This window comes from Alligator mississippiensis, chromosome 7 (assembly GCF_030867095.1).
Source record: "Alligator mississippiensis isolate rAllMis1 chromosome 7, rAllMis1, whole genome shotgun sequence".
Lineage (NCBI taxonomy): Eukaryota > Metazoa > Chordata > Crocodylia > Alligatoridae > Alligator > Alligator mississippiensis.
Window position 1 is genome coordinate 38,448,066 of NC_081830.1, and position 18,530 is coordinate 38,466,595.

The 18,530-nt window shown below is 49.2% G+C and overlaps 1 protein-coding gene across 5 annotated transcripts in view; it reads left to right on the forward strand.

The window, feature by feature from the left end:
* Positions 1-172: 172 nt before the first annotated feature.
* Positions 173-18,530, forward strand: part of SNED1 (sushi, nidogen and EGF like domains 1) — an 87,401-nt gene continuing 69,043 nt past the window's right edge. For all 5 annotated transcript variants that reach the window (XM_014598783.3, XM_019486080.2, XM_059730866.1 and 2 more), the window contains exon 1: positions 173-821. In XM_014598783.3, the coding sequence (XP_014454269.1) occupies positions 618-821 (204 nt within the window). In that variant the 5' untranslated portion in view covers positions 173-617. The remainder of the gene's footprint in view (positions 822-18,530) is intronic.

Genomic DNA, 18,530 nt, shown 5'->3' on the forward strand with positions numbered 1-18,530 from the left:
ATCCCGGCTGTCTCTGCCTCTTTAAGAATGCCATTTGATTTGCATAGCCACGCCTCCAAACTTTCTGAGTAGGCTCCCAAGGACCCGCCCTTAAGCTGGGCCTTGATTGGCTAGCCAGATCTGAATATTTAAATCTGCCAAGGGAGGAGCTTGCTCTGTGAATGGCCCCCCCCGCGCCGTGCAGAGCGGGGGCAGCAGTGTGGAGGCAGCTCAGCCCCGCAGCGCGGGGAGCGCAGCGCCGGTTGCCACTGGGACCCTGCTGTTCAGACAGACTCTAGCTCTTCAGTGGTGCCACCTCTCCACCAGCTACACTGCCTGAGGGGGGAAGCAGGGGGGACTCCTGGCTCCTTTACCAGTGTGCCTTTTTAGCCTCGTTAGGGAGTTTCAGAGCTCAGCCTCTTTTTTTTTTCTTTCTTTTTTTTATTGCCTTCCCCTCCCCACTCCACCCCCTTGCAAAAAAAAAAAAAAAAAAAAAAAAAAAAAAATTGACAGCTGCATTAAAGACAGACCGGCTCTAAGGGGTTTGCAGAGTGGTGTTTGATGAAAGCCAAGAGAAAAAAAAAAGCCCCGGCATAACAGTTGGTTTGAAATAAAGGACAAGCTGGTGTGTCGTGGAGATGAGGGGCCTACCCGGCTGGACCGTGATCCTAGTCCTGGGGAACTGGGTTTGGGTCGAGGGTATTGTGCCTCTGGCTGACTTTTACCCCTTTGGCTTGGAGCAGGGGGATGCTGTCACTTTGAAACAGGATGACGGAGGCTCCGGGCTTCAGCCGATTTCAGTGAAATTCCCTTTCTTTGGAGTGGGACACACAGGACTTTATGTAAGTAGCATTTTCTTTGCTTCGTTTCAATTCTGGAAGAGGCTTCGAGCTCCAGCTTGCTTCCTGGCAAGGGGCCTTGCTGGGGCATTGCTCTCTGCTCCCTGCAAGGTGGCATTTCCTGGCACACCTGGACAGCCAGCCTGCAGTCTGCTTGCGATGCGTCTGCCACCGTGGTGAGTTCCCTGGAGCTTTTCCAGAGGGGAAAGGTAAAATCAGGGCACAGCTATTTTTTTTTTTTTCTGCTCTCTGGCAGCTCAGGCTGAGTGGAGAAAAAGAGCGGGGAGGAAAAGAGGGACATGGAGTAAGTGACAGGCTGGCTTTGGCTTGGAGATGACATGCCAGGCGGGCACAGCACCGAGGTCAGGCAGCATGGTACTGTCCGGGAAGCCTGCACTTTCCATCCAGACAGGGCTCTGACTTTTTATTTCCACAAGTTAGAGCCTAAAGCCTGCAGGGAGTGAGATATCAGGAAAAACAGAGTTGCTCTCAGCCTGCAGAGCCTGGGTACCATGCAGATTTCTCTACCACACCACATCCCTGACCTGTCTCTGTGCCCACTTTGTCCTTGACTTCTTGGCTCAGGCTGCCTATGCAGGTGCTGGCTTCAGAGATGTGGGTACCTGTCCACTAGGAACTGGACAGAAACTGTCACCTTGTCTCAAACAGAGCATGGGGGAGCCCTCCAATGAGGAATGGGCTCAGTATATTAAGCTTTGTCTACACAAGAAAGTATTTGCTAGTGTTGCTATGCTAGTGTAGACACAGCTTTTGCCAGCAAAAGTAGGCTTGAGCCAGCAGTTCATGGCAGTTTGATGAGTGCTCATGAGTTAATCCAGCTGCACCCACACTACAGCCTTGACTGCTACAGGAGCATAGTGAAAATACCATGTCACTGCCCAACAGCACTGTACCGGCAAATGTTTCTGGAGTAGACCTGGCTTCTGTGTGTCTGAGGTAGCTGATAGGCATCGCAGAGGAATGACAACTATGGTGTTATGAATAATTGTGAACAATCAGGGCAGTTAACCAGCTAGGTCCTCGGTCTACATTGAGACAAAGTTCCCAGTGGCTTTGGTGGGGGGTTTCCTGCCTGTGCACAGTATATGAGCCTCCGTTTCTAGCACTGTGTTTCAAATGAACACTTTGCCAGCCCTCCTCACAGCTGATGTCGCACAACTTCCGCACAAACCTCTGTTAGAATGTTAGAATTCAACAAATCAAGTGACATTTGCCACTGGGAAAACAGTGTGGGCCAGATTCTCAGCTAGTGTAAATCAGCATTCCTCCAACTAAAACCATGTTGGCTCCGATGATTTATGCCAGCCTTGGATTTCAGGTCTTGGAGAGAGTCTGCCCTATGGGAAAAGGCAATAGATGAGACCCTGACGTTGTATTAGGTCAGGGCTGAAAGTTGTCATATTGAGAAGGGTCCCCGTTGAGCTAAGAGAGCAGGGGGCTATTTCCATGTTACGCTGGTTGAAGTTTAAAGAAAAAAATAGGAAAAATAGTCCAATAAAATGACACTTTTAAAACTATTCTGACAAAATTGTCCCCTTTTCTTGGGGAGAGAGGATGGACGTGCATGCCAGAAATGAAGCAAAGTCCACTCCCAGACACTATCACAGTAGAGACACTTGGTGACAACCCTGAGAGGCTGCACAGGGTGAGTACAGGTCTTTAGAGAGAGGCTTGGGGTGACAGTGGGGAAGGCAATCAGAGCCTGCCCTAGATGAAGCTTTCGGGATTCCCAGTTTTCTGTCTTCTCACCTTTCTCTGTGAGCTTTTCTGGACTGGAAGACAGGCTCTGAGGATTTTATTCAAAGAACCCTAGCCTTGGTGCAGAGATAAGGTGAGAGAGCCTCACAATTACTGTGTGTTGAGAATGACCACTGACGTTTACATAGTTGCAGAAACGTTAGGAAAGCTTTGTAAGAGATGTCTGTTCTGTGTAGTCGACAGACAGACACCGGCTGTGTTGTGTGCTAGCAGGGTTCATTCAGCATCCCATCCCTGATGGATTTGGGTTATCAAAGGTCTTAGGTCAGTGACCTTGTTAAAGAAAACAGCTTGTCTCTACAGTGGATCTCCACGCCGTTTTGTGACACTCAAGTTGTGTGAAGAGGACACACAGCTGCTGGGACTCAGCTACCATAAGGGCACCTCCTGAGGATGCAGGGACAAATCAGGAAGTGAGAGGGGTTGTGTGAAGGATGGTGAAAGGGGCAGGGTCAAAGCATATTGTGCTGCAGCCATCCAGAGCTGGTGAATCAATCCCCACCATCCCATTTCATCTGACTAGTCCATCTGACACTATAGAGCAGCCCTGGGAATATTGTCATTACAGTCACTAGGTCAGGGCCCACTGTGCTAGGAACAAATGCCCTGTCAGAGAGCCCCTGTCCTAAAGAGCTCGCATTCAAAACAGACAAGGAAGAAAGGCGAGTCAGAGGCCCACTGGTGTGAAATGTCTTGCCCGTGAGCATAACACAGGTGAGGATCAGCGTCAGGAATAGTACCCAGGTCTGCTAAGCCCCAGTCCAGTGTACTAACTGCTAGGCAGTTCTGCTGCCCTTTAAATGGTCTCTACAGTTCTTTGCAAACATAGGGCCTGATCCAGTAGTCCCCATTGAGGTTAGCAAGTGTTACATGCCACGAGGGCTTGCCAAGCTCATTGTAAGAGATCTTCCCTGCCCCATTCATGCAATGATCCTCAGAACAACATGGAGTCCCATGAGGCGCACACAGCATGGGAATAAGGGTCTGTGCTTCACCTCTCCCTGCTGGATCTGGATCTAAGATAGACAATGCAGAGATGAACAGTCAGGATAGGGAGGCCAGTGAGAGAAAGCTAGGGAGATGAGAAATGCCCTGGTAGTGTTATGTGTTCAGAAGGGAATGGAAAGAGAAGAAGGAGGGTGACTTGGGATAGAGCCAGGTGAGCATAAGACAAAGGGTTAAAGGAGAGGATTTGATAGACTCCACAGAGCTGGAAGCCCATATAGACCAGGGAATATGGAATGAGAATAGTAACTTCCTTATTGGACTTTAAACCATTGGGCAGGACAGGACTTTGTAGCAGGGGAGCCATTGTCTACTATACCCTGCAGGTCAGTAGAAGAATTATAGGGAAACCCATTCAGTTTTCATAGAGCCCAATAAAACCCCACAGGATTTTCTTTAAGGAGTGGGGCAAGGGATCAGAGGTGTGGCAGAGCTGAAGCTATCTATGGCAGCAAGCATGAGTGTGAGGAACTGCCATGTGATGTGGCTCAAGTGGTGATGATACAATCAGCGGAAGAGATATGGGCATTAGCAAACGCTATACGGCTACAATGTGAGGGAGAGAAGTGGGGAGGCCAAAGTAAAATATACAGTGCCAAGATGTGAAGAGACCAGGGCATTAGCAGTGAAGTGGGGGCAGGGAGGAAGACAGGACATGGGCATTTCCTCCACTCAGAGCCAGCCTTAGGGAAAATGGCACCCTGATCAAGCTTGTATGTTGGTACCCACCCTCCCTCCTAAATCTGTGGCTCTGCTGCAAGCAGAGGCAGAGGCAGGCAGGCAGGGGCACAGGGCTTAGTCTGGTGGGAAGGCAGCATAGGTGACTGGTAGGGGGGTCACATGCCCCCCCCTGAGATTGGTCGCTGCCGCCGCTGGCTTCTGTGGGTCACTGCTCACCACCCCGCCACCGCCAGCTTCTGCAGGTGATTGCCACCCGCCACCTCTCACCCCTGCCTGCTGCTGCCACCGCCACCACCGGCTTGTGTGACCACCCCCTGCCCTCCCACCGTTTGCCACCCCCTGCCCCCCACCGCCAACACCACCACCAGCTTCTGTGGCAGTCGCTGCTTGCTACCCCACTGCCAATGCTGCCACGCACAAAACTGTGCCCCCACAGTCTTGGGAGGCACCAGTCACCCATGGAAGGCAGAGTGGTATGGTACACCAGGCAGATGAGCGGGCAGGCACCGCTTCTGCTGTGTGGGAGCAAGGTGAGAAGACTGAACCAGGCGCCATCATGCCCACACTTGCCCAGCTCAGCTCCTCCTGAGCAGTGGCTAGAGGCAGGGATGGGCTGATCTGGGCACCTCTCCTTCTGCCTGGGGCGGGCATCTGGCAGGGCAGGGCAGGGCTGGGGGAGAGGGCTGCTCTGAGCATGGGTTGCATGTGCATGTGTGTGTCCCAGGGCTACAACACTTTGGGCATTTGCCCACCTCACCCACCCTTAAGGCTGGCTCTGCCTTCCCTCACCTACACTCCCTCCTTAGCACTCTCACCCTGCACACTGCAGACCTTTGCTCTGCCCCCTCAGGATGCTGGCCATCCTGCATGCACTAACTGCCAACCCACTTTCAGAGGAACAGGACTCTGCCGAGTTTCCAGCTCAGTTTAGAAAGCAGCCCTAACCCGGGGGCTTCCAGTATGCAAACACCAGGGCTGACATCCCAGAACCCCACTCTGTCATCCATTTAAGATGGTCATGGTTGCTGCTTCCTGTACTTGAACATGTTTTCCTGTCCCTCTCCGTGTTCATCCAGAGCTCTCTTCCCTGCCTCCAGGGTAGAAAGCAAGTAGGCTCATGGTTAGCTGCAGCCCAGTGGTACTTCCCTCGATTTCGTTTCTTGTTTTAATTCAACTTAAATCGTTCCAAATGCATCTGGATTTACTTGGGGACAGATGAACAGTTCTAATTTAATTTAAGGCATCAAAGCTGTAACAGGATGTTGCGAATCAGAATGTCTTTGGTATTTAAGGAAAACAGACTCAGGAGCCAAGGCAGTAGCCATATAAAAAAGTCCTGTCAGTTCAGGAAAAACCTCATAACTCCCTTAGCTTCTGTCTCATTGGCTGAAGACTCATGTTGCTCAGGGTCACAGAGACAAGATCAGTTTTAAAGGAGATCTTAGGGCTCACATGCCTTTGGCAGATAAATCCCTGAGGCATCACTCATACCACTTCAGGAGGCCAAGTCTCAGCTGTATCAGGCACATGGAGTCAGTCCCAGCTGTACCTGGGCCATGTGAGACCAGTTGGAAGGTAGAGCTGACCTCAGCTTTCATTCCCTGGGTTAGTGAGGATCACAGGCTTTGTGGAGACAACCTCAGGACCTGCAGACCCCCTGCCAGCAGAGCTCTTATTCTCTTTTGGCCAGTGGTTAACAGAAACATCCCAGAGGTGACCTGAGGGTTGCGTGTTCCTGGGCTGGTGGTGATATGATGATTCATGGCTATGAGCTGAAAGCGCATACTCTGGCTTGAATATATGGTTGTGGGGTGGATACACTAGGGCTTTGGGTGAGATGTAGAACAAATATATCTGCACTCTGGGTTTATTGGTAACGCAGTGCCTGGGAATGCTTAGAGTGCTGTTAATGACTCAGATAACATTCTGAACTGCCTTCCATTTAGAAACCATTCCCCTTAGATAGAAGCTACTTTCTGTGTTTATCTCCCCTCATTCTTTATTATTAGCAGACTCAGCATGAAAAGAGAATTTTTTTTCTTAAATGTTCCTCCACTACCATTGCCTGCCCTGCACCTGAAGCCACAGTTGTAGGAGTTTGGAACTACAATTTGCTGCTGTTGAAATATTTATGATATAGTGGGGCCATGGGGGCTCTACATAGGGAGAGGCAGCTTGAATAGACAAACTCTCAGGAGACAAAGCTCTTCTTTTCATTCAGAAGGTCCCTTAGTCATAAGGAGGGGAAAGAAATGTAACAAAACATCTAGGCAAGGCAGACGTGGCTCAGAAGATTCACTGAGCTTGGTTCTCTGTTCTTTGTACAATCACTTTCAGCCATGCAGAACAGCCAATACCAGTTTGGAATGGTGGTGCTTTACACATGCCCATGGCACCCAAGTAAATAGCAACAGGAGATGGCAGGCACTGGAGACTTGCACCCATTTTGTTCTAACCTATCGGTCCTACTGGATCATCAGGAGGCGTGCAAGTCTGGACATCCATTACCAGAGCACCAGCTTCTCCCATGAGATGTTCCACTTGCTGGCAGCAGTGGAGCGACTCATGAAAACCAGTGCAGTGGCAATGTATAAAAAGCCTTTGAGGGGATCAGAACTCCTGACTAGTATCTAAGTACTTAATAATGAACATAATTAACCACTGGAGCATCTTTCTAAAAGACATGCTATTGCCCAAGCAATCTGTATACTTTGATAGAGGGATCTCTGGCTGAGGTTCTCTGGCTTGTGCAATGCCAGAGTACCTCCTTCACCTCAGCAGGTCCTTAACTTCAGTGGCAGAGGGTAAGGCCTTGAGATGGATACATGTGGGTGGACTTTGTGGGGCTTTGTAGAGCCTCACTGGCATCATACTTAGCATTTAGGCTTCAAGAAATCACCAAAACATGTAACTAAAGTTGCCTTCAAAGGGACTTAAGTGAGGTCCCAAGCACAGATGCTTGGTCTAGTTGTATGAGTGTCAGCATGTGCTTAATATCTTGCTGGTTTGAGGCTTCTGAGAGCATAATCGAAAGTGTAAACTCATGCTGAAGCTTGTGACTGGAAATTAGGAGGTGAATCTGATGCTGAATTCTGCTACAGACTTGCTGGGAGTCCCCTAGCTTGCCTCTGTTTACTCATTTTCCCATCTGTAAAATGAGGAAAAATTGGAACCATGCTTCCCTACCTAGCAGCAATGAGAGAGGCTGTGAGATTTGTAAAATGCTTTGAGATCTTCAAATGGAAGGAGCTCTGGAAATGCAAAGGATTAACATTGGCAGATGGAGGAATTACCATCCCTGGCTCTGCACAGTAACCATGTCATTCTACAGAAGCCCAAGGGCATCTTACAAGGTCTTCACAAGTCCTGTAGACCATGCCCTAAATGTAACTTGCCTTCTGCATGACAGCAAGCACCATGCACACTTCTTTAAAACACATTTTCAAGGTCAGCAGGAGAGACAGTGACTATTCTGAATTTGAGGGCAGATTCTGACATCCTTCTTTTTAAAAGTTCCACTGAAATCATGGGGTGAAACGTTTGCCATGAGGAAGAAAATGGAAGTTCTTGTGGGGCCAGATTTCCCTCCATTAAATTGCCTGTTGAGTAAGATGCTCCCTATCACAAGCAAAGGTATCAGAATCTGACCCTTCAACAATAATCAGCAACTTGCAAGATAAACACTTGTATAAACCACTGCCTTCACTGCCAGTGTGGGTGCTGAAAGGGATGGGGAGAGGGGTTAGAACAATCCTCATGTCCTGACTTGTTTCTTAATCCAGTCCTTAGCCCTTAGGTAAGCAAACATAGAGGTCACTGGGCCAAACCTTGGCTCCACTGAACTTAGTAAAGGACAAAATTCCCATTTCCTTTGAGGGGACCAGAATTTGGTCAGGTACAATTTTTGGCTAAGGCCTGAATAAGCACTGAGTCAGCACACCAGGACTTGGCCCACGGAGAAGGTGGCAGATCAATGGATGAAAACATATCTAGGGAAGCCATGGGGCCAGATTTTTGCCTCTGAGTGGGCACCGCATTCAGAGTTCAGTTCCCATTTTTTGCAGTGGGAGCTAGTGAGCACTAAGCTCTTGAACCTGGCCTTGCTGGTGAACAAGCGGCCTTCTGAAAATCCTGGCCATAAGTGTTATGAATATTGACTTTATCCCACTCCCACTGGAAGCACAAGCCAAACTCACAACATGCAGGACCAAGCCCTAAGTCAGTTCTGGCCAGGGCTCTGTGGTCTAGGTAGTGCCTACCTATGGGGTTGGTGTTCACTGTTTCTGCAAGACCAAAGGTCCTACACCTTCCCCTTACAAACTGTGGAGGCTTCTGCAGCACTGGGCAATAGGAACTGAACGTGGTGAGGGAGCAGCCGTGTTCTTGGGCCACACATGATGTGGATGCTGCTAATTGCCAGGGCTGTTCTTCATGTTCCACATGGTAATTGCTCAGAATTACCGGAGATGATGTGGCAATGACATTTTGCCCCCTCCCTTTACTTTTAGGTCCAGCCTCCAGGGCCTTAGAAAATGTGACAAAGTCAGTCTTCCCCCCAGCTTCCTTGCTGGGTGGGGGTTAAATGGAGTTTCTTGAGAATGAAGCAGGAGGATGAGGGGAGACAGCAGAGGAGCACAGAGGTGCTTGGGAAAGAAGGCAGGAATGGGGGAGAAAGGACCAGACTCTGCAGAGGGAGTGACAATACAGAACTCAACAAGAACAACCATTGTTGTTTTCCGTTGCTACCTGCAAGCACCAGCCCCTTGCTACCTGCTTCCTTCTCTCTTTCTTTACACTCAGGTGTCATCCTGTCAGCCCTGCACAAGTCCACTCAGGATCAGAAAACAATCCCAGCAGTCAAGTTCAGGAAGGCAGAGGGATGAGGGTTTAAGCCTGTGGGGTGATTCTAACTGAATGTTTCAAGCAAGTGCCTCAGGGAGATCCCGGGAAGTAAACAATGTGTTTTCTAAACCAGTGATTGATTGAAACAAGACGAGCAGAGCCCCAGCCAAGACATTGCAAACCAGCCGCAAAGAGGAAGGGAGCGCTGGAGGACACCGGCTGGGGGGTCCTCTAGGGAAACGTGACTGCAATTTGCTGACGCAGCTAGATAAGCAGAGCAAAAACCCTTCAGTGCCCAGGACCTTAAGAGTAAACACAGTATTGGGTTACTTCCACTCTTTCTAACAGCCCTGGGCCTGAGCTGTCACAGCCGGGGCTTATTATGATCAGAGCTCTTTAGGTTTAAAACAGGCCAGGAGCAGGTGGGAGTTGAAAAGGGGTTTGGGGTTTTTTTTTTTGCAGACATCTTAGGTTAGCTTGCACACAGGAGCCCTCTGGGCATGCTGGTAACAGTGCAGGCTGTGGGAAGGCTGGCAGCGGATGGATCCAGGGGAATGGCTGCTCTCACAGATGAAGGTGCTGAGGAATATGTTGATAGGTAGTGGGCTTCTACATAGGCTCCTCTTCTCCCAGCTCCTAAGCGTTCGGTCCCTTTTGACCTGCAGAGGAGGAACCCACAGGAACCCTAGGATCCATTGGTTGAACTGGGGCTTTCATGCACCCTGTTGGATGTGTATCCTGGCTGGCTCCTTCCTTCCCTGGAGTTGCTCAACCTTTAGTCCTTGCATCTGAAAATCCAACTATGTAACTGCTCAAATCCTGCTAGTGCCCCAGAACCCACATGGGAGTGAGCATTACAACTGTGAATGGACAGGCCAAGGGGCTCAACCCTGACCTTTGTAAGCAGAGAGCTCCGCTGACGACTTCACTGAAGTGTTGCTCGATGACACTGGGCTGAATTTGACCCATCATATTACATGGGTAGAGACCTGTGTATTTATCTCCCCTTCGATTTGTTTATATTCCAATAGTAGCTTGATGCACCAACCATGATCACTGGTCCCCCTTGCCATAGATACAACCCCTGCCCTGAAGAACCTACAGTCTACCCAGACAAGACAGGAGTGTTAACTCTCTCATTTTACAGAGGGGGAACCAAAGCCCAAAGAGGTGATGTCTCTTAGCCAAGGGCACCCGAGACATCTGGGAGAGCTAAGAACTGAACCCAGCCCACTGGAGTGCCAGTCCAGTGACGTAGCTACAAGCCCATATGGCTTCTCTGTGGTTTGTGGTGAAAGCTCAGAAACTAAATTACTGCCAGTTCCCTGCGCTCCAGGTCACTGCTTTCTTCCCCTTTGCAGCGATGCTACCGTTGCAGGTCTTCTGAACTGCTGCTGCATGGGGAAACCTTGGTCATCTCAGTAATGTTTCCCCCACCTGGATACAGAAGGGGGCATCACTAAAGAAATAATTCCCCAACTTAGTACATCTCTGACTAGAACCCACCTATGTTCCCTCAGGGAGATCCATGAAGTTATTTCAGGTTTTGGTGACTGAGGGAAATTCCCCTCTGGGCAAAGGGCCAGAAGAAAACTAGTACTAATTCAGGTTCAGCCTGGAGGGGCCCAGGCAGGACTGAAGAGCTGCACAAATCTGACATTGGCTCTGGCACATGCGGAAGTCATAAGGCCCATGATTGCTAGAGTTGGCTTCACAATGGAGCACAGAGCCGCAGACTGCAGTCACCCCAAAGCCTCAGGCAATGGGATCAAGAGTTTGGGCTCCTTTCATTGTTAAGAAAGCAGCCATCTGCTAGCTTCAGCTCTGGATTGGGGGCTGGATGTCAAACAGTCATTCAGTTTGGGGCCTTGAGATCAGGATGTGAGTGGGGAGAGAGCCAGACCAGAATATTAATGAACAAAGCTAGAGTGAGGAGGGAGCCTGGAGAGGGAGCATGCAGCTCAAGAAAATAAACTCAACTGATTTGGAGCATCTTTAGGATTATGCAGCAGCTCTGCAAAGGCCCAGTGCAAAGCCAGCAGTCGGTGCTCTGTCCCTGGAGTCCCCTCAATGGCTTTCTGACCCAGCTTCTGGAAGAGGCAGGAAGTGGCAGGTACATACCCTACTAGTGGGGTAGAGTGGGGATTGGGCTGAGAGTGTAAATGTTGGGTGTAATTTCTTGGCTGGTGGAAATTGCGTAGTCAGCACACTGGTGCAGTGCCCACAGAGGACAAGGCCCACTGACTCCAATGTAGCTGGGCAATGTACACCCACTGGGGATCTAGCCCCAGAGGGCCAGGAGTGCTCAGGACCAAGGTAACTAATTGAAATGCTCCAGCCTGTGCTGTGCAGGAGCTCAGACTTCATGATCCCTTCTGCAGTCCCTTCTGATCACAAATCTATGAGAAATAACCTGACCCAGCAGCTTGGACCATTGCCATTTTAATCAAGAGAGGAGCAAAGTGTGTGCTGCCTACAGGCTTTATGTAAATGTCCTAGTTCCTTCTGCCTGGGTCGAAGGATTCTTCACCTGCTGGGGTGCGGGCACAGGGAGCAGCTGGCTGTCTGGGAGTAGCAGCCAAGCTGGACTGGCGCCTCACAGGGAAGTCAAATGAATCACTGACCTTTATATCCTCTGAGGAAAGGGGAAAGCCTTCCTTTTTATTCAAGTTTCCAACTTATCAGTTCCCAGGCCTTCCTCCAGGCACTGCAGTCAGGAAAATGTATATTCCCCAGGACCAGGACAAGTATCGCACATTGCCCTGAATGAGGATGATAGCATGATTTGTCATCAGGATCTGTCCCAAACTGATATGGGGATTAAGGAGGGAAAGACTTGCCCACCTCATCTGTAGGACTCATCTGTCCATCCAGACAGTGTGATATTTTTGCATAATGCCTGAAAAGGGCCACATTTGTGTGATATATTTTGTGTGGGAGCTAAGTCAGCTTCCACTTCCACAGCACACCAGGGACATTTGGGGAGAACCCAACTCCTTCCCTGGGTATGTGAGCCAAACAGGTTGTATCATGCTCCTGCTCTGCTGCCAGCCAGAGTGAGGAATATCAGCCTGTCTTTCAGCACTTCATTATCAGGATTCAGAGGAGAGGTGGGTTTGCCATGTGGAGCCCTGCAAGCCAAGGTCAGCAAAGTGAAGGCTGACCCTGGATTCCAGCTGCTGCCTCCGCAAGCAGATCCAAGGCACCGTTTTCTAAGGGCTGCTTTGCTTTTCAGGGCACTGATCGTGAGAGCTGAAAATCACCTTGCTTGGAGGCCCAGGCCCCATGGCAGTCTGCAGAGCAGGTCCCCAGCTGGTATAAGTCAGCTCAGCTCCAGTCCAGTGTGAATCAGTGCTGTTCTACTGCAGTCAGTGCTGATTTATGCCACATGGGGCTGGGGAGCACAGCCAGGGGCTTCTCCCCTCCTGACAGTTTGTAGACAAGACTGAACTGGGCTTTAGCAGTGTTGAAAAGGGAGCTCTGCTCCGGCCTGTGGCAACCATTGCACACTTGGAGGATGCTTACTGAGGCTGGTAAGAAATCCATTCCCTCTTCCCACCTCCACCACTGCTTCCTAAAGACAAGGGTTAAAGTAGCCACAATCTTTCCATTTTCTGACCCTGGGGCTTCCTCCTTGTTCACTTGCTCTGGGCCAAATGCTCTGTCTGCATTAGTTTGCACATCAGTGACCTGGGCTCATACGCACCATCTCCTTCAGATCTCATTCGGGCTACTTTGTTTCCTCCAGCCCAGGTCTTTCCCCTTCCATGTTCTTTCTTGAACTTCCCCTACTCCTGCTGTAGCCCTTCTCACCATTGCACCAGTATTGTGCCACTCTCCATTCCATGCCTCTTACTTCCACAGAATTAAACCCCTTTACGCTATGGCTGTTTGGAGCTGAGGGGGGCGTGGTAGGGGCAGAACTGCTCAACTATGGTTTCAATTTTCCCTTTGCTTTCTCCTTGGAGAAGGGTTTTCAACCCTAGCTGGGAATTGGTTGTGCTCATCAGAGAGGGTAGATGGCTGTTGCCTCTGGGGGAGGCTTGCCAGTTATCCAAGGAGTAATTGTTTTGCTTCCTTTATGGATGCAAAAATGGAAAGAAGAATATGTACTAGACACAGTGGGCTCTCCCTGGTTAAGGGAAAATACATTTCTGGGGAGAGTGCAAAGGGTTAAACTTCCAACACACCTTTCCCTGGGAGAGAGGTTTTCTTAAATTTGTTTGTGGTGCCATTTCCCCTCAAGGATTGTTCCTTCCTTAATACCAGAGGTTAAAACCTTCAGCCCAGGCTTTCCCTTACAGAAGAGTATTTATTCTTCCAACTTACATGTTCTTCCAGAAGGAAGGTTTTTCCCAGTTCTTTTTCAGGAGCTGTTTTCTTGGAACAGTTCTCTTGTTCCAGAACAGAAGGGATACATGCTTGTTCTTCATTTTCCCAAACAAGAGAGAGGTTTCCCCCATTGTATTTGTGAAAAAAAAACAGGATACTTTTTTGGAGGCCAGACCTTGCTTTTAGAGCACAGAGTTAAACTTGCAAAATGCACAGAGCACGGAGTTAAACTTCTGATTGCAGAACTCTGTGCAGAGCACAGAGTTAAATTTCAAAATGCATAGAGCAGAGAGTTAAATTTCTGATTGGAAAACATGCAAAATGAGGAAAAGGTGATCTGGTTATAGATTCAGTCTCAATCCTAATTTCTCCAGAAAGGTTTTGTCAAAAATAACTTATTCTGGCCCCAAAAAGGGTGCAGACCCTGTCTTGTCTCCCAGAGATATGCCAAGATACATTTGCATGTAGCTAAATACCAACTACCTACAATGGGAGCTTTCAAGAGACATGGTTCCTTTTTGTCTGAAAACATTATTGTGCCTCTTACTCTAAGTAGCACCTACAGCTCCATCCTGGGAACTGGCATATGCTCAGCTTTCTCCTTGTAAGTGCTAAGCATACTAGTGATGCTAAGAAAGTCAAGAATGTGCATGCTTGTTGGCAGGATTGAGACCCAGGATTCTGAAACAAGTTAATTGAAAACAAAAATCTGTTTAATCCAGTGTGAGCCTGTGAGGTGCATTTGGCAGCATTTTGGCCCCCATCTTCACAGGCGTGTTGACACCCAGCTCTTGTCTATTTGAAATCAGGTGTCTAAATACCTTTGAGAATCTGCATGTTGGCATCCAGTCTATTTCATGGTTTGCCTGTGTAGTCAGTGGCAAAAGACCTTTATAAACACCAACAGGGGAGCATGAAAGCTTTTATACAATGTGTAAAAGGAATTTTAAAAATCCAGGACTTACTATTTAAAGGTCCCTTTCCCAGAACTTTTTGGAAATTAGTCAGTTTTTTCTTTTAAGTGAATTTGACCTGGTCCCTTTTAAGTCAAGGGATTTTTCTTTTTTCTCTTGGGTTTTTCTGCTGATTCCTGCTGTATAAATCTGGTTGCCCCTTTTCTTTTGCCCTGCCCCACAACAGAAAAGCAAGGGCAGCCAAGGAAAGAAGGTGCCCACCAGCATTGTTTTGGAGCATGGGGATCTGTGTTGACTTAAGCACTGGGGGCTCATTTTGTCAGAGCTGTCCTGTTTGTTCACAAGGCTCTGAGAAAAGTTTTGAATTCCTACCCCATTTTGCTCTGGCAGCAGGGGAGTCTAAGCATCCATTGACACTACCCTGCCTGGGAGAACGGATTAATCCCATTACCACTGGGGAGCCTGAAGTGGCTGATCAGGATTCAGAGGTTAATAACATCAGGAGGTGCACTAATTTGTAGAGCCTATGGGTGCTCATTAGGCAGCTCCAGCCCAGCTGGCTTGGCTCTGGCCTTGGTTCATGTGGGTAGCCTGGGAGAGCTGAACAGCTTCTTGGCAGACGGCTGCAATGGCATTAACACAGGGTCTGGGAGAGAGATCCTCTCCCTCATGGGCCTGTGGGTTTAACAAGAAACAAAACCTGGGGAAACACAATGGAGGCTGTGTGCTTGTAGAGATTAAGAGCCTCCCACTGCAACTCAGCCCCCGTAATCATATCGGGCACCAGCATTCCTCCCTGGGTCGAGGCAAATTGTTAGGTGCATAGCAACATGCTGATGAAGTCTGGGGGGACCCAAAGGTGAGGTGTAAAGAGCTCAGCTGCTTGGGACTGCTGCAAGCAAGACAGAAATGCAGGCAGTGAGGAGCTGCCAGGCTTTGCTTTTTTCTGCCCAGAAAGCAGTAGCATTTCTATAGCTCTTGGCAGACTTAAGGCCCTGCATGCTCCTAGATGAATTACCCCTTGCCACCCCCTCAGAAGGGAATGTGGGACCAGAGCAGCTAAGGCAGCCTGCTGTGGCTCCAGCTCCTGCTAGGACTTTGAAGCCACACTCCAGACTTGTGCTGAAGGCTATTATCCCCAGTCCACCCATCTGGAAATGAATGCCTGGTCATTCAGGCTGGGGAATCAGAGGCAACCAGATGTGATGCTTATCACATCTCTCCCCAGCGTTGGCTGCAGAAGCTGGCATGTTTGAACCACCCAGTGGGCCACTAGGCTCAGGTGGACTTTTGCCTTTGACCTGCGGTTAAGTAACTCCAGATGGAGAAACTGAGGCAGAGACATGGATTGACCTGTCTGTGGTGATGCAGTGAGTCCAGCGGTAGAGCTGGGGTGAGAACCCTGCAGTGCTGCTGCCTCCATACCACACAGGCTCTGTGGACTGAAGCTTAACCATGCCCCCCCTAATCACATACCTAGTCCTAGTATCCTATAGTGCCAGGGCAAAATATCCCATTAGCCAGGCAGCCAAGAAATGACTTGAGCTCGCAACTGCACATGGATCAATGCCTGCTGCTCATGAGCATGCTGTTCATGTTGCCGCCTCTGTGCCCTCCTTACAGAAACAAAAATGCTGACAGCTCCATCCAATCTAACTTGCAGCCAGAAAGCAAATGAGTAGGAGCCTATTTTGATCCATCCATATAATTACCTTACAGCATTGCCTCATTTTTTCTCTCTGTTCCCTTTTAACTCTTTACAGGCATAATGGTTTTTGCATTCCTCACTCAAGCAGGAAGCCCCTATTTATCAGCTCCAATGAAACTGGTAGGGTCAATGAAGACCATTCTTCCATAGGCAAGCTGGCAAGATCTGGCCTGTAATATGCTGAAATTCTTGTTCAGTGGAAGGAATTAAAAAAGTCCTAATGCTTTGCTTGTGTTGCCCTATTAGCTGGGTGTAAAACACCCTCTTGCTCATACTTTCCAATACGTACCATGCAAGGAAAAAGTTTGAGATTGTTGAGACTGACATAGACAAATCTGGCAGCCTTTGCATGTTTCCTTGGGCTGGGTGTAATTATATGAAAGTGGGTCTCTAAGAAAAAGAGCCTGTTGCTTGCTATCTGAACGTGCCTCTGTTCTGGGTCACACACTGGAGCTTAGCATGCTTATCCCAGCTCCATGTCTTGAGTGTAAGTGATGGTGAGCTGCAGAGCTAGTTTTTGCCCCCTCATTTCTGTCCATCCTGCAGTGGCTCCAGGAGATGGAGACATATGCTTTGCATACACAACACCCCCTGTACTCATTCATGTGAATCCACTATTGGCTGCCTAGTTACCTGTTAATGTATTCAGGTGGCCACAATAAGCATGATGCAGACACTTGAGTACACAAATAGTTGTACGCACCGTAATCTACCCAGAGAAGCAGACTGGGGGCTTCCTCCAGTGTCCAGTTCACCTCCAACCAGTGGCAGACCCTGAGCCAATGCAGCAAGCCCTCTGGCTGAGACAGCAGGCAATCATGCTTTCAGTTTGGACAGCACAGGCCCTGCTGCTTGCCTGAGCAAGGTCAGTCATACAGGCATATGGAACTGCCAGCCAGAACCGAGTCCTTAGCTTGCCACTGCTCTGTATCCTGTGTACAACATCTTTTCTTCCCCCTATTTCCTTTGTTCTTAACCACTGCTTCTGCTCCATCCCAGCCGTGGGTTTTGTGGTTATGCTAAACAAAGGAAATTGGAAGTGCCAGTTAGGTGCTTAATTTTCAGGAATATCTGGATATGGAGATGAAGGTTTAATTCTTAGCAGCCTGGGGAGAAATCAACTCATTTGAAGGACTCAGAGGGAAGCTGAATGAGCTGAGCTTCTGGCCAGCTTTGCATGATGCCTTTCCCTGTAAATCTGAGATGTGAGCAGAACTTCCCTGTGTTATATAGCAGTTGCAGAGCTTTCCCCTATTGCTAGAGGTCACTGACCCTTAGAAGGCTTAGAGGAGCTAATAGACCAGCTACCATAGTCACTGGTGCAATATTTGCTCCTGAACCAGGCTGCCCACTGATCTGGAGCACATTCCCCCCTCAGGCCTGTTGTTAACTTCTCATTGAGACTGCTGGCTGTGGTGGAGCTCTGATGATTGGCACCAGCTGGGGATCTGGCCCTCTTGTCATGGTCTGGAGCTTGTGTTCTAGCCAAGCATAGTTCCCATGGTCTCCAGAGGTACTTGCTGGAAATACTCTGTGGTTAAGCTTGCTCCAGTGAAGATAAGCAGATCAACTGCTTCGGGGCATAAGTTGATTGCTACAGGGATCAGGATGGAATTTTTGCCCACGCACAGCATTGCACAACCAACCAGGTGCAGCCAGGAAGAGGTTGGGGTAAGCAGGAGGGCAGGTTACCAGCTGCTAGGAGGTGAGGCAGGTTGAGACTCCTAGGTGGAGCCAGCCTTGAGCAGTTGTATCCCTCTCAAGGAGATCTTCCCCTCCCCAGCCTGCCTTCCCTACCTAATCTACAAGAGCCTGGGAACCAGCATGGCAAAGACAGGTCAGATCAAGATATGAAGCCTGGGGGCAGAGAGGGCCTGACATGGAGCCCAAGAGGGCATCCAAATAGCACAAGGCTGTCTGCCCTACTGGGAAGGAGTCAGGGATTCTGATACTCAGAGAAGGGGTGGTGTTCCCACAGACCCCCACAGATTTCTCCCACAGTGGGAGAAATCTGCTCCTATCCTTCCTGGAGAAGATCTCTAGTCCCTGAGCTCTCTCATCCTGAGCACAGCAAGGGTTAAAATGAACACAAGTACAGTTGTAGGCCTGATTGAGTGACAAGCAAGCATGCAGATGAGGCAGGCATCACAAACCCTGTATTTTCCAGGTAACTACAAGAGGATCTGAGTGCTAGCCCAGGGGCAGACTGCTTGGCTGGCCAAAGGAGTTGGCTGCCCTGACAGGGAGAAGGGCTGCCTGGGGTGGTTCCTTCGTGAATAAAGGCTTGTTTGTTTGTTTGTTTGTTTGTTTGTTTGTTTGTTTGTTTGGGGGTTGTTTTTTTTGTTGTCAAAATGGTTGTTTCAACAGGAAAGGTCTGTTGGTGGGGCGGGGGGTGGGGGGCAGAATTTATAAAATAGTTTTCAGACGCTGTTTGATAACAGTGGTTTGTGG